General features: G+C 44.8%; 1 protein-coding gene and 1 long non-coding RNA gene across 3 annotated transcripts in view; one reads left to right on the plus strand and one right to left on the minus strand.

Annotated features, from left to right (window-relative positions):
• Nucleotides 1-22,929, minus strand: part of LOC310661893 — a 157,289-nt gene that overhangs the window by 81,281 nt on the left and 53,079 nt on the right. The window lies entirely within an intron of this gene.
• The window catches only part of GIP (gastric inhibitory polypeptide), a gene marked incomplete at its 3' end in the record, with an annotated part of 29,923 nt that overhangs the window by 6,479 nt on the left and 515 nt on the right, over nt 1-22,929 (plus strand). Inside the window, exons 2-6 of one of the 2 annotated variants that reach the window (XM_083408459.1) lie at nt 14,774-14,911; nt 15,676-15,765; nt 16,856-16,996; nt 17,836-17,967; nt 19,531-19,627. In XM_083408459.1, the coding sequence (XP_083264585.1) occupies nt 14,774-14,911; nt 15,676-15,765; nt 16,856-16,996; nt 17,836-17,967; nt 19,531-19,627 (598 nt within the window). Of the gene's footprint in view, nt 1-14,773; nt 14,912-15,675; nt 15,766-16,855; nt 16,997-17,835; nt 17,968-19,530; nt 19,628-22,929 lie in introns of those variants that run through there. The other variant, XM_083408458.1, reaches the window with a different exon arrangement.

Raw genomic sequence — 22,929 nt, forward strand, 5'->3', positions numbered from 1 at the left:
AAGCTATCTTTAATTGCTTTTGTCAAACAAAAGTTACTAATCTGTATTTAAAAAATACACACCAGATTTTAAATGTACAGACAAAAAAAGTAGACACTAGAGGAATACATATCCTGATTTAAAATAAAAGTCATTTATACATGCTCATTTAAGATTCATGATTGTTTTGGTTTATCTTAATGTGTGTGCACCATGCATTTATTCTGAAGTCATTGCATATATTCTGAAGTCAGAGTAAACAGCTTTAAAAGAATCTTAACATTTTGACCCAAATGTGTAAAACTGTTTCTTAAAAATTAAAATATTAAAATCCATATATAGATGCCAATTGCAAAAGCTTATGCTGCAATGAATTTGCTGGCCTTTTAAGATGCCTAAATACTTATTTTTTCCAACCAAAGAGGAAAGACTTCAGTTTTGAAAAGGGGGGGGAAAATCAATGTCTCCTCCAAATTCATGATATTTAGGGAATGCTCAGAGAAGAGGCAGCTAAAGCATTTTGAAAGAGAGTCAATCTGTAGTCATTCAGTGCAAAAAAGTAGCACAGAAAAACTGGTGGAGGCTTAAAATTTGATCACTGCATATTTTAGTGAATTAATATCCCTCCTCCCCTTTCCTTTAATCCCCCCCTCCACTTCCTTAAAGAGCAGTGTTGCCACTAACTTGTACCAGAACTCCAGTTTTGGATACTACAACCAATAAACAGATTTCACTCTTGTCCTCAGTTTAATTCAGGGTTTCCTCTATTTCTTTCATAGTTATTTTAACTTGGTTACATTACTGAAAGTCCCTCTAGACAGCTGAAAGAGAATAGTCCATTTAAATGAGAATGCCTTCAAGTGGAAAACCCTGAGTGATTTTTCTACTGAAGTTATTATTTTGAACCATTTTCCATTAGGATGTTTTCTTTCCAGGTTTCTTTTTATATCTATTTGTAATACCATCTCTCCATGTTGTCCCCATTGGTTTTCAGGTGTCAACAACTTATTTCCATATTTCATAAACATGGCATGGCTGTTATTATCAAAACTGTTTTCTCACCACCTTCACAATAAGCCATTAGGAGTTTGTCATAACAATGGGAAAAGGTGCAAATTTATTACAAATCAGATATTCCTGCTTATATTTTAGCTACCTTTAACGGATTTTCCAAAGAGCTCTTAATTTCTAGCACATTGCTTTCAGTTTTACTGTTTTGAAATTGACCCACTGGAAGGTATAAATTATCAACATTTTAAAAAAGTAACTTTCTAATTAAAAAACATTTGCTGTGAGTTTGAGGAAAACATATACACTGCATTAAAATACCCGTTATATAAAACATAGTATTTTTTGCTCTAATGAGGCATTTAAGCTCTAACATACCTTAATGTTAATTTGATTACAAACTGGATTTCAACAATTCAGATATAAAACAAGAAAAGGAAGTGTTTTTATTAGGAAATGCTTCACAAAGACATTTTGTTTTACATTCGGCATGGAACATAAGGGGTTAATGCTTGGAATTTGCAGAATTACATCACTTGATTCTAGACATTTGTGAGACACACTGATCCCAAACATGTTTGTTTCATTTCAACTGGACTTCCAGGTACCCATTCTTAGGGCAGCAGTCTGCTTAATTCAAATCTCCCTCTTTATGGAATTGATAACTTTGTTTAATAGGTCGTGTGTGTCCCCTTCGCTCCCCTCTCTCCATAAGTTAACAAAATTTAAGTCAACATTTTGCTAGAACATAGGAATTAACAAACCAAAAACATGATCTAAAATTAGAACTGCGCATATTTTGTAATTAAATCAAGCTATTCAAATGTTTCAAAATAAAAAAGCAAGTAACTAGCAGAGCTTTTAACACCTTGAATCAATATAGTTACAGGTAGGTAGCCGTGTTGGTCTGCCTTGGTTGAAACAAAATAAAAAAATTCCTTCCAGTACCACCTTAGAGACCAACTAAGTTTGTTATTGGTATGAGCTTTCGTGTGCATGCACATTTCTTCAGATACACTGAAAACCACTGGTTTTCAGTATATCTGACGAAGAACTTTTTAAATTTCGTTTTGAATAAATATGTCACTATAATAGGAAATCCCCCTCTCCCCATGCTATGAACATCACCTTCTGATGTTCATGTTTTGCCACTAATTACAGGTTTTTGATTATACTGTGTTTAATAGGCTTGATTGCTGGTCAACTTAAGTGATTTTTTTTCCAAAGAACTGGTTTGACTGCTCTAAATATCTGGAGAAATTTTTTCTGTATGGGGCACATTCATTGAAATGTGGGCATTAAATCTCAAAGAAAATGTGGGCAGCATTCTTATCATAAAAAAGCTTTCGAAAACAAGTTTCAAAGATCCCTTACTAGACCATTGGGTAGGTCAGGACCCGAAATGCATGTTGTGCTGTGACTTTTGGTGGGTCAAAGCAATGGCACTGTCGCAATTTTCTTTTTATTGCTTAGCTTTAAAATACAGACACACTGGTGGGCTGGAAAGGAGCTTCCGTTTCCCTCTAAAAGTTCTTCCCTCTAATAGTAGCTGAGGAAATTTCAAGCAGTACAGCTTTTCCCATTCCTGATTGGTAATACTGAACCTGAGATTTTTTTCTTCTACAACACTGCTGAAATTGAAGAAGTCCTTTGTAGCTGGTCATTTTAGAGGAGGAAATGGCTGTATGCAAACACATAATTGAAATTGGGTACCACACAGGTTGAGATTCCTAGTGAGTCATAGGTTTGATAAGGTTAAAGGCTTCATATACATCATATATGTAAAGCACATTTAGAGTGCATTCTGCCCCCCAACAAAATCCTGGGAACTGTAGTTTGTTAAGGGTGCTTGGAAATGTAGCTCTGCAAGGGGCAAAGTACAACTCCCATGATTCTTTTGGGGGTGCTTTTTAAAAAAAAAGTTTTTAAATTCAAAATTAAACAAGACATATTATCCAAAAACATATCATCCTTGTTTTCCCCCCATTTTTCCTCCCTCCCTCCACCCTCCCACACAAAACCCACCCGCCCCTGCCCCCCGATTTCCCTCAGTTCCAGTCTTTGGTTTCTCTGAGACTGCTGTTTCCTGCATGTTACAAAGTTGTATAGATCCTCAAACTATTTAGCTGATTATTATCAATAAAAAGTTTGTGAATGTTTATTCAAAACCTGCCAAGGAGTCCAGTTCACTTTGTTGCGTCTTCAGATACTTTGTAAAGGGTTCCCATTCATCTTTAAAGTCACAGTTATCCTTGTATGTCAATTTTGCCAGTTCTGCATAGCCCGTCAATTTTTCTTGTCATGATTCTTTAGTTGGGGTTTCTTCAGTCTTCCATCCTTGTGCTACCAGAACTCTTGCGGCCGTTGTCGCATACATGAAGATGTTTTTCAGCGTTTTTGGCCTTTCCCTACAATCCCCAACAAAAATGCCTCGGGTTTTTTAACAAATGTTTTGGGGGTGCTTTAAATGTATGGTGTGTATGTTTAGGCTACACTTCAAAACTTACACAAAATCCCAGCACTTTCACCTGGCGTTGGATAAGATGGGATCAAGATAGCAAGGTTGTAGTCCTCATGACTGATGCCACTAGAGAGAATCGGATTCTGTGACTTTTACTCATTAACCCGCCCTGTAACCCCATGTTCACACATTCACCATGGCAAAGAAATTCCCTGATGCCAGCATCCTGTTTTTAATCCACTCCCCTCTACCAACCCTGTCAGCATCGGCTGATCTAAGCAGCACAACAGTCCCTGGTGTGTCTTCCATCTTAGAGAGCCTGCCTATGTTTTTAGCATCTTAACGCCTGCCATGATTTAGCTACCCCACCCCAAACCCGGCAATAAAACCTACCACAACCTTGTTTAATTTGTGGAAGTCCCAGAGTTGACAACGGTACGGTTTCGTGGTTGCGCGTGTCAGTAGCCTAACTGTAAACACGTGCGGCAGAATTCCTACAAGCATTTTTAGGGATTTCCCCACGAGCAAAGGAAAATGTAGGAAAATGCAAGCAGGAAGGTGGGAATCTCAGGTACCATATATCCTAACATCATTACACTTCGGAGTTCTGATATGCCTCTGAAATGCAAGGCAACATCACCCCTAACCTCCTCTCTTAATGTTTTATAAGTGCGGTATGTTTCCCATTATATGTATTGTATGGTGAGTTTATACCCCTGTTTTACAAGCAGTCTGCTTTCGTTTGTGAGGGGAGGCGAGGGCCCAGCGTCTTATCCAGAGTGGTCCACTATCCAACCCCGGTGGCTGTTTTTCTCCCACCCGGTGCTACTTCAAATGTCTGTGAGGAGAAACAGGAACAACACAGAGCAGGGAGAGAGAAGAGAATGGAGAAGAAAAAGTCCCGCGAGCACATCTGTGCTTTTGATTGCCCCCATCTTTCTTTTGCCCATCTCCTACACCAAAACATCAGCCGGCTGCCACCTGATGGCAAGCTGCTGTGGCAATACAGTTCCCCTCACGGGTGGGGCGACTCAAAAACGCCCTGTTGAGGCATATCCACGGGCATGGGGAACTTGGGACCACACTAGACCTGAGGTAAATCGTGTGACTCTAAAGTAAACAGCAGGCTGAGGGGAAGCCACCCTGTGAGGAGAAGGATTTCACTCTTTACCTCCCTGCCACAGCCTGCACAAAAATCCCTCCACCCCACTGCTTGCTTTTCTAGGGAAGCCTCCATTGGTGCCAATGGGTGCTTTCCTGGAAATGCAGACAGCAGCAGCAGCAGAAGAAGAGTTTGGATTTGATATCCCGCTTTATCACTACCCAAAGGAGTCTCAAAGCGGCTCACATTCTCCTTTCCCTTCCTCCCCCACAACAAACACTCTGTGAGGTGAGTGAGGCTGAGAGACTTCAGAGAAGTGTGACTAGCCCAAGGTCACCCAGCAGCTGCATGTGGAGGAGCGGAGACGCGAACCCGGTTCCCCAGATTACGAGACTACCGCTCTTAACCACTACACCACACTTGAGGCTGTGTGCAAGGAGGGAAAGAGTTAAATCCGCCTCCCCACGGGATAGATGGGTAGCTTCCCCTCCACTGCTATTTACACAAGAGAAGCATTTATTCCAGTGCCCAAACATTTATCACCTGCACAAGCAGAGCAGAGCACAAAGGCAACATCCATCTGTTGTATGTCCCACCAGCACCCGGTATTCAGAGTTATACTCCTTGTAAACATGCAGGCTCCATTTAACTACCATCACACCAAGAACCACCGATAGACCTATTTCTCATGAATTTGCCTGATAATGTGCATTGTTGTTTTTTTACCAGTTTAGTGAGTCGCTGCCTCTGCATTCTCCAGTTCTCTATGCATTATGTGAAATAGTATGTCCTTTTCTCTGTTCTGATCCTGCTGCCAATCATATTCATTGGGTCCATCTAATATGAGAAAAAGCCTTATTTGCTCTCTTGGTCCCATTTGTAATGATACAAACCTTTCTCCCCAGCAAACCATAAAGTAACTAGACATTTTAGCCTTTCTTTTTTTAATACAAAAGGTGTGCCAGCCCCTTGATCATTTCAGTTGCTCCTTTTTCTGCTCTGCTAAACATCGTTGCTGAGATAGGTCAACCAGAGAGCTGTATACAGTAATCTATATGAACATGCATTGTAGATTTATATAAAAGCATTACCAATAGTGGCAGTTTCATTTTCAATCTCTTTCCCTATCATTCCCAACAATTGCGTGTGGTTTTTTTTACTGAACACTTGAACTGCTGTTTGCACTGAGATATCCACTATTCTAAAACTTCTTTCTTTATATCAGATTCAGTTTCTGGTTATTAATATTATTATAGAGACATCACCTTGCCAACAAAGGTCCGTATAGTAAAAGCTATGGTTTTCCCAGTAGTGATGTATGGAAGTGAGAGCTGGACCATAAAGAAGGCTGATCACCGAAGAATTGACACTTTTGAATTATGGTGCTGGAGGAGACTCTTGAGAGTCCCATGGACTGCAAGAAGATCAAACACATCCATTCTTAAGGAGCCCTGAGTGCTCACTGGAAGGACAGATCGTGAAGCTGAGGCTCCAATACTTTGGCCACCTCATGAGAAGAGAAGACTCACTGGAAAAGACCCTGATGTTGGGAAAGATGGAGGGCACAAGGAGAAGGGGACGACAGAGGATGAGATGGTTAGACAGTGTTCTCGAAGCTACAAACATGAACCTGACCAAACTGCGGGTGGCAGTGGAAGACAGGAGTGCCTGGCGTGCTCTGGTCCATGGGGTCACGAAGAGTCGGACACGACTGAACGACTAAACAACAAATATTATTATTATTATTAATTTTGTGTAGCACTTCACTCTTCCTTCTAGCTAATCTCGTCTGCCATGCTGTTGTCCATTCATTCAGAATAGAATAATCCTTGGGAGTTTTCCATAGTCTGCTTTGGATTTCAGCATCCTGCATAATTTAGTGTCGTCTGCAGATCTGACTATCTCACCGCTCCCCTCTGACACCAGATCATAAAGACAGACAACCTGTGGCCCTCCATATGTTACTGGACTCCAACTCCCATCAGCCACAGCCACCATGACCCATGGTTCTGGATAATGTGAGTTATAGTGCAACAACATTTGGAGGGCCACTGGTTTGCTGTTCTAGGAACAGTGTTGGAAATTAGACAGGCGCCAGGCATTTTGACCTATCGGCCACATTTTTAATAATCTGTGCCATCATTAAAAAGAAAGGTCAGAATAGGCCAATATATATGTAAACCGTCCCTAGATCAAGTGACTTTTCTTTTTTAAGTTCTCAAAGTTCTTAACCTAGCTCAAGGTTGTCATCCGAACTAGCCAGATGTTTAACTGAGAATCAATCACAGCAACTAAATGTTCCATTTTTGTGATTGTAACCTTGGTTTACGGAGCCATTTGTTGTTGTTGTTTAGTCGTGTCCGACTCTTCGTGACCCCATGGACCAGAGCACGCCAGGCACTCCTGTCTTCCACTGCCTCCCGCAGTTTGGTTAAACTCATGCTGCTGGCTTCGAGAACACTGTCCAACTATCTCATCCTCTGTCGTCCCCTTCTCCTTGTGCCCTCACTCTTTCCCAACATCAGGGTCTTTTCCAGGGAGTCTTCTCTTCTCATGAGGTGGCCAAAGTATTGGAGCCTCAGCTTCACGATCTGTCCTTCCAGTGAGCACTCAGGGCTGATTTCCTTCAGAATGGAGAGATTTGATCTTCTTGCAGTCCATGGGACTCTCAAGAGTCTCCTCCAGCACCATAATTCAAAAGCATAAATTCTTTGGCGATCAGCCGAGGTCAGAATAGGCCAATATATATGTAGACTGTCCCTGGATCAAGTGACTTTTCTTCTTTAAGTTCTCAAAGTTCTTAACCTAGCTCAAGGTTGTCATCCGAACTAGCCAGATGTTTAACTGAGAATCAATCACAGCAACTAAATATTCCATTTTTGTGATTGTAACCTTGGTTTAAGGAGCCATTTAGCAACAAGCTTATATATCGCGAGTTTCTATCACTGTCTAGATATATGAATATGTTGTCTAGCACCATTCAGAAATACTGATCTCTGGAACACCCCGCTGCTTCCTTCCCTCTGTTGTAAAATAAAGAAATGACCATTCCTTACTGTCTGCTTTCACTACGCTAATCAGTTGCCAATCCTTTTCTCCCAACATTGTTTAATTTCCTTGAGTTATTTCTCAAACATTTCTTTTTTGGAAATCCAGGTTATACGTCAACTGAATTGTCTCTGTCTACATCAGGGATGGGGAACCCTGATGCTCGACTCGAACTCCCATCGGCTGCAGCCAGTATCCCAGGATAACAGGAGCTGCACTTAAGCAATCAGAGTTGAACATTGGCAGAAGGGTCATGGCTCAGTGGCAGAACATCTGCTTTGCATGCAAAAGGTCCTGGGTTCAATCCCTGGCAACTCCAGGCAGGACTGGGAGAAAACTCTGTCTAAAGCCTAGAAAGCCACCGCCAGTCAGTGTAGACATTATCAAGGCATATGGGCCAGGGGTCTGGCTCAGTATAAGGCAGGTTCCTAAGTTCCTAACATGTGGAGAGCCACAGGTTCCTCACTCCTTGGACCATAAGAAGCTGCGTTATACGGAATTAGACCACTGGACAATCTAAGCTCAGTAGCACCTGCACTGGCTAACAGCATCTCTCTAAGGCTTCAGACAGGTGTCTTTCCCATCCTTACCTGAAGATGCCAGAGGTGGGACCTGGGATGTTCTGCACTGCTGTCAATTGACCTGGGATTGGTTAGTTTGACAGAACTGTAATTTCATCATCATCATCATTAATTACATTTGTATACTGCTCTTCGCCTGATGATCACAGTGTGATTCACAACATAAAAATACAAAATCCCCATAAAAAAAAAATCATGTTACATTGTTAGTCTTCTGATACTCATATGAAGGGGCCAATTGTATCTAGGTTGAATATTTCTGTTTAAAATTGCATCATTTAAATTTTCTTAAATGTTTAAGAGTTTCATTTAGTGGGGAATTATGCATCCCTATGGATCCACGTGTGCAGGTGAGCAACAAAAATAAACGTCTGGATGCCTGGATTCAAAATGTGGGACTTGCATACAGAGAGTGTCAGTAGCAGATTATTCAACTCAAAAAATGTTGAACAGCAATAGAACATTAGGAAAACAACAACAACAACATTTGTAACAGAATACTAAATACAAGATAAAACATCAGATGTTAAAAACTTCCCTAAACAGGACTGCCTTCAGATGCCTGAATATATGTTGTTAGACCTTTTTATGCCATTTACAATGCTCCCATCTTTCTACCCCTAGTGAAAGGAACAGACCACACAGTTTAAAATGTTTTCCTTACAGATTAACAGGTCTGATACATGTGTTGTTCCATGCAGCTTCAAGGAGAAACACAGGCAGAACACTGTTGGGTCGCAAATACAGAATATATTTCCAAACACATGCTGTAAACTCAGGAGCAAGCTTACACATGCCTTTCTTCGTTACATGATGCACAGAGAGATGGAGAAAGGAAGTAGAAAGTCTTCACTTCCTCCCTCTCTAGAGGAGTGTGGATGTGACCTAGCGAAGTCTATGTAGCAATACAACTCTCTGGTCCTTTACCCCCTTCATGCACAAAATAACCCTATGCTTGCTAGTTGTATTTGACTGCAATCTCCCACACATTTTTCTGAACTCTCTAGGAATGGCATATGGCTCTAATTAAGCTCGTAATTTGGCAGTTAGCTCTAAAACATCCTCTTTTATCACAATTTTTTTTCATACTGCTCTTCAGAACACTCCCACCCACAGAGCATTTTCCCCTTCAACGTTTTCCATTAATTCAAACAATTAATCTAGCCTCTCCGCAATCCTATCCTGCATCGGGTTAATTGACCTGGTTAATTGATCTAAAAGATCAAGACCCCCCTACTTTAAAAGTTTGGTTTTATCAGTTGTTTTAGAAAAGAACACATAATAACTTTGGAAAAAGAACTGTCGGGTACAGACATTTTGGAGACTTAACCGGAGCTAAGAGCTCTTTAAAAAAAAGTCAAGCTGGAGAGTAAAATATCTCATCATTCCCTCTGCTCAGTGGTGGCTGGTAAATGCTGGAGCTTGTATGGTGGTGAGCGGTTAGGAGGCAGAGGTGACTTTTTCTGGTATTCTCCGCATCCTCCTCCCTTGCGAATATAGGTAAAGGTAAAGGGACCCCTGATCATTAGGTCTAGTTGTGACTGACTCTGGGGTTGCGGCGCTCATCTTGCTTTATTGGCCGAGGGAGCCGGCGTACAGCTTCCGGGTCATGTGGCCAGCATGACTAAGCCGCTTCTGGTGAACCAGAGCAGTGCACGGAAACGCCATTTACTTTCCCACCAGGCTGGTACCTGTTTATCTACTTGCACTGGTGTGCTTTTGAACTGCTAGGTTGGCAGGAGCAGGGACCGAGCAACGGGAGCTCACCCCGTCGCAGGGATTCAAACCGCCGACCTTCTGATCGGCAAGTCCTAGGCTCTGTGGTTTAACCCAGAGCGCCACCCGCGTCCCTTGCAAATATAGAGTGGGCACTTAAAAGTTATTCTCAAACACAAGCATCAAATATTTCAGACCCAGCCACTGAGGAGAAAAGTTGGATACCTAGAATGTCTAGGCAGAGGTGTACCTAGGTTGGCTTCCTTGCACTCTCAGCAAGGAGTTGCATCACAGCCCCTGAAGCTGGGAGAGACCATGGACCAGAAACTCAAAAACTTGCTTTTTGTCTCTCTTCGCACTCTGCCAGTGACTTCCTCCGCTGCCACTGAAGTTGAGTCTCCTCTGCCCTTCCTCCTCTCCTCCACCATCAGTCACTCTGAGACAAGGGTGAAGAGGTACAATTTTTGCGCCTCCCTGGGTCTGCATCCTTGGCGGGAGCCAGCCTAACCAACCCCTAGATATGTCCACTTCTAGGTGTCAGCATTAGGCAAAAAAGGGAAAGGACCCCTGGCTCATCCCGCTTCAGGCCAAGGGAGCCGGCGTTTGTCCACAGACAGCTTTCCGGGTCATGTGGCCAGCAGGACTAAACCGCTTCTGGTGCAATGGAACACTGTGACAGAAACCAGAGTGCACGGAAACACTGTTTACTTTCCCGCTGCAGCGGTACCTATTTGTCTACTTGCACTGGCGTGCTTTCGAACTGCTAGGTTGGCAGGAGCTGGGACAGATCAACAGGAGCTCATCACCATCTCTCTGATTCAAACCGCCAACCTTCCTACTGGCAAGCCCAAGAGGCTCAGTGGTTTAGACCACAGCACCATGCTGTGATCCCCCCAGTTCTGCTTACACCAAGAGAAAGAGATGGAAAAGCCACCTGGGAGTTTTTGAATGGGAGGAAATGTATGAAGGTGGCAGCTGTAGTCTAGCTTTGGATCTTAGGGTGTGAAAGAATAATGATAGGGCTTTGCCCTACCTTCCCCTAGTGATCTGCCTCCACAGTCTCCACCTCCAGAAATCCAGGGAGCAGTACTGTTCAGGTGGCCAAAATAGCACCTCCTATGCATAGGAGGAACGAGGGACGTGGGTGGCGCTGTGGGTTAAACCACAGAGCCTAGGACTTGCCGATCATAAGGTCGGCGGTTTGAATCCCCACGACGGGGTGAGCTCCCGTTGCTCGGTCCCTGCTCCTGCCAACCTAGCAGTTCGAAAGCACGTCAAAGTGCAAGTAGATAAATAGGTACCACTCCGGTGGGAAGGTAAACGGCGTTTCTGTGCGCTGCTCTGGTTCGCCAGAAGCGGCTTGGTCAAGCTGGCCACATGACCCGGAAGCTGTACGCCAGCTTCCTCGGCCAATAAAGTGAGATGAGCACTGCAACCCCAGAGTTGGCCATGACTGGACCTAATGGTCAGGGGTCCCTTTACCTATGCATAGGAGGAAGGCTTCAGCAGGCTTGCTGGAAACCCCAAGTTTGCAGGAACACCAGAAATAGCCCAATAAAGACTGATCATGTTCAGCACGCAGCCACAGAATGCTGGCAAAGCAGAAAACTTGGGAGGAACATCCAGTGGCGTAGCGTGGGTCGTCAGCACCCGGGGCAAGGCAAGTAATTTGCGCCCCCCCCGCTGCACTGTCCCTCCCCCAGATAGTCCCTCGCTCTCTCTCCGCACCGCACCGCACGCCTGGCACCCTCCCCTCCACAGTGGGCGGCGACCCAGCGGCTCGGATCGGATTCGCACAGCCAGCACTGCAGTGAGAGAGAGTGAGTGAGCCAGGTAGGGGCAGAGAGCTGCGAGTGCGAGCGCGCGCCCCCCCATGTTGCGACCGGTGCGGCCGGCCCCCCCCTGCACCCCCCACGCTACGCCACTGGGAACATCAGATTTCCCTGGGAAGAGGGATTGACCATTGAACCACTCTGCCAGTTGCAGCTCTGTGAGGGAAACAGGGGTCTCCTAACAACTCTCAACTTTTTAAATAAAGGACGCTTCCCAGAATTCTTTGAAGGAAGCCCTGGCTGATTAAAGTGCCATCATAGTGCTTTAAATGTATGATGTGAACATGGCCTTGGTTGAAAGCTTATTCCTATGTTCCTATGATGATCCATCAACATCCCCCCCCCCACAACAGAGCCAAGGGGCGGGGGGAATGGAATAATAATAATAATAGTTATAGGAGCATTTAGACGGGTGTATAGCCAAACACTTCACAGTTGCCAGTGTGGCTTCCTTCCCCCAGGCATTATATTAAAAGGGCACGATAAGATGTTTTTAGAGTAATATTGTGTTTCCCAAAGCAAATCCACATACACACACCCCCCCCACCTCCCAGCCGATAGGATGAAAGGGCAAACGCTTGCTCACGGCAGCAGGTCTGTAATATGGCTAGATATTTATTTCATGCTATTAACTCCCCATCTTGCAGTAGCACTTAATGAAGGAGAAACAAATGCACAAGCAGTAGCACTTTGCGGAAACGCGATATGATATCTGGCTTGGCCTGAGGTGCAGTGCCTGGAACGCAGGCCATAAAGTCATTGGGCTAAACAGTTCCCATTAACCGACTACCAGCCTTGCTTACTGCGCCTAGATTGGCTGTTTGCACTTTGCTACCGTTTCGCTTCGTGGCATCATTCCAGCGTCATCTGGGCCTTATGCGCTGGGCATTTGTTTACTCTCCAAACACCACAGGAAAACATTGTGGTCCTACGGTGGGATAGGTAAAGGTAAAGGGCCCCTGGATGGTTAAGTCCAGTCAAAGGTGACTATGAGGTGTGGCTCCCATCTCGCTTTCAGGCCAAGGGAGCTGGTGTTTGTCCACAGACAGCTTTCTGGGACATGTGGCCGGCATGACTAAACTGCTTCTGGCATAACGGGACACCGTGATGGAAGCCAGAGGGCATGGAAACAACGTTTACCTTCCCGCCAGAGTGGTACCTATTTATCTACTTGCACTGGTGTGCTTTCAAACTAGGTTGGCAGGAGCTGGGACAGAGCAACGGGAGCTCACTCCATCACGGGGATTCGAACCGCCGACCTCCCAATCGGCAAGCCCAAGAGCCTCAGTGGTTTAGACCACAGCGCCACCCGCGTCCCTTTACTCTGCAGTGGGGTACCAATAGTTCAAAGTGCAGCTTTGAAGCAGAAGTAGGTAAAATGGCAGGCTGCATGCTGTGTGATCCCTTAGAGTTTAGGCATATGCATCGGTCACAGGTCTATTCTCTCACCAGTTGGAGTTTTAACTTCTAGCGTAGGGCAGCCGATGAATGTCCATCCAAATGTTTCTGGATTTCAGCTCCCATCACCCCCATCCAGTATGGCCATTGGTGTCAGAAATGATGAAAGCCAGGTGTTGTCATGGCATGTGGTCATGCTAATGATGATAGGAAGCCATTGCCAAAAGGGGCATGCAGAGGAATGGCCACAGCTCAACTGTGGAGCGTGTGTGTTGAACACAAAAGAGCCTAGGTTCAATTTCTAGCATCTTCCTGCCACTATGGAATACTGATGTTTGATATGATTTCAGCATGATCCACCTTCCTGTTCTGCATTTGCAAAAATAAAAATTGAAATACAGTGGTACCTCGGGTTACATACGCTTCAGGTTACATACGTTTCAGGTTACAGACTCCGCTCACCCAGAAATAGTGCTTCAGGTTTAGAACTTTGCTTCAGGATGAGAACAGAAATCGTGCTCCGGTGGCGCGGCGGCAGCAGGAGGCCCCATTAGCTAAAGTGGTGCTTCAGGTTAAGAACAGTTTCAGGTTAAGAACAGACCTCTGGAACGAATTAAGTACTTAACCCGAGGTACCACTGTACACTTTAGTCTCTTGACAGCCTAAAAGTGGGGGGAAATGGGGCGATCTTGGGCGGTTCTTCTGAATGATCCAGCCTCCTGTATAGCCTTTTCTGTCATCATGAAATGTTAGCATTTCATGCAACCTTATTCATGTGTGTACAGTGGTACCCCGCAAGACGAATGCCTCGCAACACGAAAAACTCGCTAAACGAAAGGGTTTTCCTTTTTCTGAGTTGCTTCGCAAGACGAATTTCCCTATGGGCTTGCTTCGCAAGATGAAAACATCTTGCGCCTTTTTTTTTTTAAACCGCCAATGCATTCCTATGGGAAACCGTCAATACACATTGGTGCTTCGCAAGACGAAAAAACTCGTAGAACGAAAAAACTCACAGAACGAATTAATTTTGTCTTGCGGGGCACCACTGTATATAACATTTCCCTAATTTTCATCCCCCACATAATTTGAAACCTAGAAAGCACAGGAAATATTTGATTCACACCAGTGACTTTGACATGTGAGATAATCCAATACTGTACAGCAATTTTAATCAAAATCTGAAATGTAGGGGGGAGGTTTTTTTTGTGTTTTTTAATGTGGTGATCTGTTGTGGGACAACCCTGCTGAAGGAGTTAACAGTGGTTACCCAGACCTTGTTGCTGGTTGCGAAGGGGCCCCCATAACAGTTTAAGCTTCAGGGGCCCCCAAATGTAGGTCTGCCACTGGTGGGTTGTCCATCATTTGTTGGCTGAAAAGGTGGCAGCCCTAAAAGTAGCCAGCAAGGGAGGCAGATCGCAGTCAAGGCAACTTGCATGGACATTGCCTACTTTGGACTGTTAATTAACAGAGGAATGGTCTTGGGGAAATTTGGATGCTTAATGGCTTTAATTATAGAAAATGCACCGGATCTTCATTTTAGCAACACAGCAAAAGTTTAATTGCCATGAATGCAAACATGCTTTAAAAGGGCATTTTCCTGCTCCAAAGGTCAACGAACCCAGAGTAGCTTTTAATCTGGTTTGATTAGGTGCAGGGCATCCTGTTTTGCTTGGCGGAAATGGCTTTGCTTTGTCACACCCTTGGGTATATATAAGGAATCCTCAAGGCTCCTGTTGGATGCCATATTCTCTCTGCTCCTCAAGAACAGCTTTGACAGATCCAAAAGGTAAGTCTCCTTTAAAATTTATTTCGACTGCATAGGAGCTGAACTACACCTTATGTACTTTAACACACCAATTTTCCATCACTTATGCCAGTTTTATTTGTAACTGGACTGCGTATTTTCTGTTAATCACTGTTTAATCTTACTGTGTAATTTTTTTGGTTTGAATTATGTATACGACCACCCTGGGACCTTTGGGTGAAGTGTGGATTATAAATATTTTAAATTAATAAAAATTAATAAAAATAATAAAAATTAAAATAATAAAGAAATAACTATAACTGTAACCTGGAGGGGGTGATCTGGAAGCTAAAAAGTAGTAGGCAGGAAGAAGAATGTATTACCCTTTGTAGACTGTCATTATTTTTGGGTGGGATTGAATCACAATCCAGATTGCACAACTATAATTGATTTCCCCCGAAAGTTCAGATTTTCTGCTGAAAGTAAAGTGATGGGGAAATGCAGTGGAGCTTGTGGGATAGCAACTTCATCTAATCTCCCCACAAACCCATCAGAATGATTGCTCTTTAAATAGCCACTTCGTCTAATATCCCTGCAAACAAATCAGGAGGGGTGCTCATCCGCAAGTGGCCTCAAAATTAGTCATACTCGGAGCACATACACTGAAATCAGTGTAACATTTGATACCCCCCCCCCCAAATCACTAAAACACAGCCATCAAATAAATCCTTTCAGTGCCAGTTCAGAGGACTCCCTCCCCTCTCCCCGTCCCATCTGACACACCATGTACTGTTTTTAAATTACAGAACTCAAGCTTCAAACATGAAGTCCTTCAAAGTTCTCTTCCTCCTTTTGGTCTCTGTCAGCTTTGTGCTGATGGAAGAAAATGACTCCAGGTAAGTGTATGAACAGGGATACCTGAGGAAGTCAGTCCTTGTGAGTTCTGAACTGACCTGATTGGCACTTTTTAGGCTAAATGTGTGGATTGAAATTTAACTATCCGTGGTTCTCCCAAGGATGAGGAGAAACATGTACAGTGGTACCTCGGGTTAAGAACTTACAGTGGTACCTCAGGTTACATACGCTTCAGGTTACATACGCTTCAAGTTACATATGTTTCAGGTTACAGACTCCGCTAACCCAGAAATAGTACATCGGGTTAAGAACTTTGCTTCAGGGTGAGAACAGGATGAGGCCCCATTAGCTAAAGTGGTGCTTCAGGTTAAGAACAGACCTGCGGAACGAATTAAGTACGTAACCAGAGGTATCACTGTAATTCGTTCCAGAGGTCTGTTCTTAACCTGAAACTGTTCTTAACCTGAAGCACCACTTTAGCTAATGGGGCCTCCTGCCGCCGTCGCGCCGCCAGAGCATAATTTCTGTTCTCATCCTGAAACAAAGTTCTTAACCCGATGTACTATTTCTGGGTTAGCGGAGTCTGTAACCTGAAGCGTCTGTAACCTGAAGCGTATGTAACACGAGGTACCACTGTATCTGAACTGAGCGTCTTGCTAAGCTAAAGTGTTTTCTTATACTAAATCAACTTCCGGTCCACAGACTAAATTAGGCCCACCAATATTCCTAATTTGTCCTAATTTCCAACCAGCCACAGTTGCAGTTGCAAAGGAGCAATCAGGAACCTTATAGAGCATTATTGGTTGTTCCTTTGCACCTGTGGCTTGCAATTGGTGCCATTTACATTTGATGACAAATGCAAGCAACGCTACCAGAGTCAAATCCACCCGGGACTTTCTGATCAATGCTCCTGATAGAATCTGAGGTCTCCAAAAGCAAGGCGGCTTGCTCCCAATCAGCTGTGCGGCTTGGCAGCAAATTTCAACGGTCCCCTTTCACACATAGTCCACAGAGAGTTCTCCACAATGGAATCTGACCCATGAGCCGGAAGGAATTCCCCATCCTTTAGCTGGAGTGCTGTTCGAAACGAGAGATGAGGATTTTCCCTATGTGTTTCTGTCTTGCTCTTAGAGAAAACACGAAGAATTCCAGGTTTCTGCAGAGACGGTATTCAGAGGGGACATTAGCAAGCGATTACAGTCGAACTTTGGACAGCATGATGAAGAAGAACTTTGTGGAGTGGCTCTTGAACCGGAGAGAGAGCTTGATTGAGTAAGTCTATAGCACAGGTGGTTCATCCAGGATTTTAGGGAAAGCACTGGGTCAAACTGATGTTTGGAAGGCTGAGTAGGAAGGGAGAAATGCAGGTGAGAAGGGAACACTTCTTTCTGGTCCAGGATCTTGCCTTGTTCCGCTCCCTGGGCTAGCATTCTCAAACATGGACCAGTCTTAAAGTACCGTATATCCAATGGGGCTGATCAGTTTGGATGCGGTTGAGGAAGCCTGACTTAAATACCCTTTTCCCCCTTTATCAGGCTTTTTATTTGCTCTTAAGTTATACCTAGGTAGTTGGGGCACTTCTGACCACCTTTGTTGGCACAAAAGGTAAAGGTAAAGGGACCCCGACCGTTAGGTCCAGTCGTGGCCGACTCTGGGGTTGTGGTGCTCATCTCGCTTTATTGGCCGAGGGAGCCGGCGTACAGCTTCCGAGTCATGTGGCCAGCATGACTAAGCTGCTTCTGGCGAACCAGAGCAGCGCACAGAAACGCCGTCCACCTTCCCGCTGGAACGGTACCTATTTATCTACTTGCACTGGCGTGCTTTCGAACTGCTAGGTTGACAGGAGCAGGGACCGAGCAACGGGAGCTCACCCTGTTGCGGGGATTCGAACCGTCAACCTTCTGATCGGCAAGTCCTAGGCTCTGTGGTTTAACCCACAGCGCCACCCGCGTCCAAGGTTTGTTGGCACACCTTGGGATAAAAGAAAAGCAATGTGTTTGTGGGGGGAGAAACTGGGGGTAGATGAAATGGTCTTAACAGAGCTGAAGCATTATAGTACCCCTCAGAATCCCAGATTCCCAGGGAGATGACTTTTGTGTGTGTTCCCCCAGTAACAGAATTGACCCATCCAGGAGAGATACTGAACCCACAGAATTAGATACAAGGAATCAAGGCATTGAAGCTGAATCTCAGGAGTCAATGGACTTCATCAAATGCATTCTGCAAAATATGGGGAAACAGAGGTGAGCTCAACAACTTGTTTGGTCTGCAAAAGAAGATCCTATTTCAGCAGAGAATAAGTATTTCAGCTGCAAAGTAAATCATAATCTCCTTTTCCTCCTCCATATTATATTGCTACTACTGTTTACCCACCCTTCACCCTAAGGTCCCAAGGTGGATTATAACATTAAAACAACTTACAGAAATAAGTTATAAGTTGGTCCTAAAAATATACACCTCAGGTGTTAAAAGCCAGGTGTGATTATAGTTCAATTAATCTAAAATCTGTTGAAAAAGTGATGTTTGCAAACATTTACTATACATAATAAAATAATGATCAGTTGTAACTAGGGGTGCCAGAGAAATTTGATTTTGACTGAAGTTGAATGAGAAACCCTCTAATTTGCACTTATCAAACCAATACAATAACAGAAGCAGCTACCCACTGAAATGTGTAATTCTCTGAATTTTGCAATGCAACAAACCAATGTGTGCAAAAACATATTAGTGGTAACTGTTCATAAAAATGCATATATTGGTAAAAGTAACATGAAAAAATGCATTATATTAGGGGAAATTGCTTGAAAAAATGCATCTATTAATCAAAACTGCTTTCAAAAATATGTTTGCTATGAGAAATATGCACTAAAATGTACAACATCATGAGGATTTTTTTAAAAAGTATAAATGTGAACAACTGAATGTGAACACTGGGGGGGGGGGGAGAAACTGGTAGAAAAATAAAAATTGACAGTCTTGTTCATAACTTTTTAAAACTGCGCCAGTACTACCTCGCCTTTTAGATATTGTAATAAAGTAATTTTGAGATCAGATGGAAACTGTTAGCCTTTACTTTGATATAATAAAAATAAGATACCTTCCCATTTTTTAAAAAAAGAAACGGCCAAAGCCAAAAGTGTATTAAAATATTTTTATATCACCTTTCATTCAAGAATCTCAACGTGGTGTACAATAAGCTGCTACATTACAATAAAACAGTAAAATAGCAGCATTTACAAAGCCAGGGTAGATATAAAACCGAAGAGCTCAGAAGCAAAACAATCTTAAAATGCCAGCAAAATATGCAAGGAAACTTAAGGAGAATGTTCCTGCCAACAAATATTTTCTACATAATGCTTAGTTTATGTGGAGTTGTAGGTACCGCTGGTGTTTTTTAAAATATCTTTTGACAGAAATTGTATGACTATAAACAGCTGCTTCGGGAAAATGTCTCGTGGCCATTTTAGAAAATGGCGCCTGCAGACTGATGCCAACCTGCTTATGTCTACCCAACTTTTTCTCATTCCAACACGCCTTCTGCATTATATATAGATGGGAATTGCTGTCAGGCATGAAATTCCTATGGAGGTCTATTACAAGGACTGCATTAAGAAAGCTGTTTCCAATTCCTAGCTACCAGCATCAAATTTTTAGTTGCCTAGGCAACTGGGCACCTGGGATTTTCCTCCAACCCCCCCTCCCCACCAACTATGACTCCTTTGCAACTTTGCTCCCTGCCCCCCGCCATCTCAATCTCTGGGGTCCCTATGGCAGCAAATGTCTACTTCACAGTCTCTTTCTTCTAGCCTGGCTCTGCCAAAAGGTTCAGATGACTGGAAGGACGTCCGGAGGCAAGAACATCTGGCATTGCTGATTTCTGCTGACCTCTGCAGGCCAATGTGAGTGAATCGCTTCCTCTCCCTTCCCCTCTCTTCCTGTTTCCTTCCAAAGGCAACGAAGAGATGGGACTCCATAGACAACCCACGTTGTGGTTTGGGCAACAGTGTTTTATGGGTGCCATAGAAGCAGCAGGTCATCTGCAAGGTCCGGTGTTGATGGCTATATGCCAGCAACTCCCGAATACTGATTGCTGCTCCTTATCTGCTGTTGTCTGCTACTACAGAATCAGTGGGTGGCAAATGTTAACAGTGAATACGAAGTAGCCACAGAAGGTTGATCCAAGGGAAATTTGGGAGCTATAAAAATGGTTTCATTTACCGTATTTTTCGCCCTATAGGACGCACTTTTTCCCCTCCAAAAATGAAGGGGAAATCTGGGTGCGTCCTATGGGGCGAATGCAGGCTTCGCGGACCTCTCCGCAAACAGCAGGAGCGCTCCCGCTGCTTGCGGAGAGGTGCCTGCATGCTGAAGCCTGCACGTGCTGAGCTCAGCGCGTCCAGGCTTCGCGGACCTCTCCGCTAGCAGCGGGAGCGCTCCCGCTGCTGGCGGAGAGGTGCCTGCATGCTGAAGCCTGCGCGCGCTGAGCTCAGCGCGTCCAGGCTTCGCGGACCTCTCCGCTAGCAGCGGGAGCGCTCCCGCTGCTGGCGGAGAGGTGCCTGCATGCTGAAGCCTGCGCTCGCTGAGCTCAGCGCGTCCAGGCTTCGCGGACCTCTCCGCTAGCAGCGGGAGCGCTCCCGCTGCTGGCGGAGAGGTGCCTGCATGCTGAAGCCTGCGCGCGCTGAGCTCAGCGCGTCCAGGCTTCGCGGACCTCTCCGCTAGCAGCGGGAGCGCTCCCGCTGCTGGCGGAGAGTTGCCTGCATGCTGAAGCCTGCGCGCACTGAGCTCAGCGTGTCCAGGCTTCACGGACCTCTCCGCTAGCAGCGGGAGCCAGCACTGGGCTCCCACAGCTTGCAGAGAACTGCCTGTTTGGGGGCTGGGGTCGGGGGAAGCTCGGGCTTCCCCAACCCCGCGCCTGGGGGGGAAATAATTTTTTTCCTTTATTTCCCCCCCCAAAAAAACTAGGTGCGCCTTATGGGACGGTGCGTCCTATAGGGCGAAAAATACGGTATATAATTACGTAAGAAAAGCTTGCTGGATCATAATACAGCAGTACCTTGGGTTACATACGCTTCAGGTTACATATGCTTCAGGTTACAGACTCCGCTAACCTAGAAATAGTGCTTCAGGTTAAGAACTTTCTTTCAGGATGAGAACAGAAATTGTGCTCTGGCGGCGCGGCAGCAGCGGGAGGCCCCATTAACTAAAGTGGTGCTTCAGGTTAAGAACAGTTTCAGGTTAAGTTCGGACCTCCGGAACGAATTAAGTATTTAACCAGAGGTACCACTGTAATAATAATAATAATTTATTATTTATACCCCAGCCACTCTGGGTGGCTTCCAACAGAATATTAAAATACAATAGTCTATTAAACATTAAAAGCTTCCCTGAACAGGGAACAGGATCCAGCCTAGCATTCTGTTCTCATAGTGGCCAACCAGATGCCTGTGGGAATTCAGGTTCTTTTGGGTAAGAGATGGCGGTGTTATGATTAGTAAATAAACATCGCTACAGCTTCGGACCAGTTTTCTTACCCCATATATGCCTGCTTCGCCACTTCAGTCTACAGAACTGGCATTTTTACAAATGCCAAAGAAATGTTTGATCCCCACTTGTGAGAAATCAATCTTTTAGTTAACGTGCTACAATTCCCCATGTCTTTGTTGTAGTTTCTGAAGCTGAAACCATTTTCCTTTAGGCACACCTCCCCAGACACGTCATTTTAGTATGTGCGCTTGTTTGTAAAACTGTGAATTTTAATCTATATTTGGGTAATTTTATTGTGCTTACTTGTTTACAGTGTCTGTTTCCACCGCTATTATCTTGGAATATTTTATGTTCTTTTGTGTATGCTGCTTAGAGAGGTGCTTTGTGGGTTTGGGGGATTAAGCAGTATATAAAGCTTGGTAAATATTCCCCCATAGCTCAGATGCACATCTTGTATTTAGTAGGAGCCATTGAGTTCAGTATTGTGGGATCAGTTTTATGGAGCTCCCTTCCAGACAGACAACCCCATCCCACTTGAACTTCAGCAGACATTATAACTGAATTTTGATTCTATAGCTTTAACTATCCCCCCCACCCATTGCACTGAGTTTCTCATACGCTGCTTACAAAGGCCATAGCTCAGTGGTAAGAATATGCAGAAGGTCCCAGGATCAAATCCCCAGTATCTCCAGGTAGGGCTAGAATGAAGGACCCCTTCCTGAAACTCTGACAAGCCACTGCCAGTCAGTAGAGACAAAACCACACAAGATGGATCATAAGACTGTAAAGTTGGGAGCGTCCCCCAAGGGCCATCTAGTTCAGGGGTCAGCAAACTTTTTCAGTAGGGGGCCAGTCCACTGTCCCTCAGACCTTGTGGGAGGCCACAGTGGCGTAGCGTGGGTTGTCAGCACCCGGGGCAAGGCAAGTAATTTGCGCCCCCTAACCCGTGGAGCCAGGTAGGGGCAGAGAGCTGCGAGTGCGAGCGCCCCCCCCCCCCCAGATGTTGCGCCCGGTGCGGCCGGCACCCCCTGCACCCCCCACGCTACGCCACTGGGGGGCCAGACTATATTTTTTTGGGGGGGGGATGAACTAATTCCTATGCCCCACAAATAACCCAGAGATGCATTTGAAATAAAAGGACACATTCTACTCATGTAAAAACACGCTGATTCCTGGACCATCTGCAGGCCGGATTGAGAAGGCGATTGGGCCAGATCTGGCCCCCAGGCCTTAGTTTGCCTACCCATGATCTAGCACAACCCCACTACAATGCAGGAATTTCAGCTAGATCATAATCCAACCTCCGCTTAAAAACCTCCAAGGCAGGTGAGTCCACCACCTCTCGTGGGAGTCTGTTCCACTGTCAAGCTGCTCTTGCTGTCAGAAAGTTCTTGTGGTGTTTAGTCGGAATCTCCTTACTTGTAACTTGAAACCGTTGGTTCGGGTCCTGCCCTTCGGAGCAGGAGTAAACAAGCTTGCACCATCCTCCATTTGACAACCCTTTATATGAGGGGTCCCCAAACTAAGGTCCGCGGGCCGGATAAGGCCCAAGGGACTCGTTTATCCGGCCCGCGGCAATCCCTGTTGCCGCCGTTCGCTCTTACCGGCGCTGCGCTGTGTGGCTGCCCACTTCCGGGTTGGAGGAGCACCGGAAATAGCTTGTGCGCATGCGCGTTATTTCTGGTGCACATGCACACAAGATATTTCTGGTTTCCCTCCGA

This window comes from Podarcis tiliguerta (assembly GCF_965153285.1).
Source record: "Podarcis tiliguerta genome assembly, chromosome: 13".
Taxonomy (NCBI): Eukaryota; Metazoa; Chordata; class Lepidosauria; order Squamata; family Lacertidae; genus Podarcis; species Podarcis tiliguerta.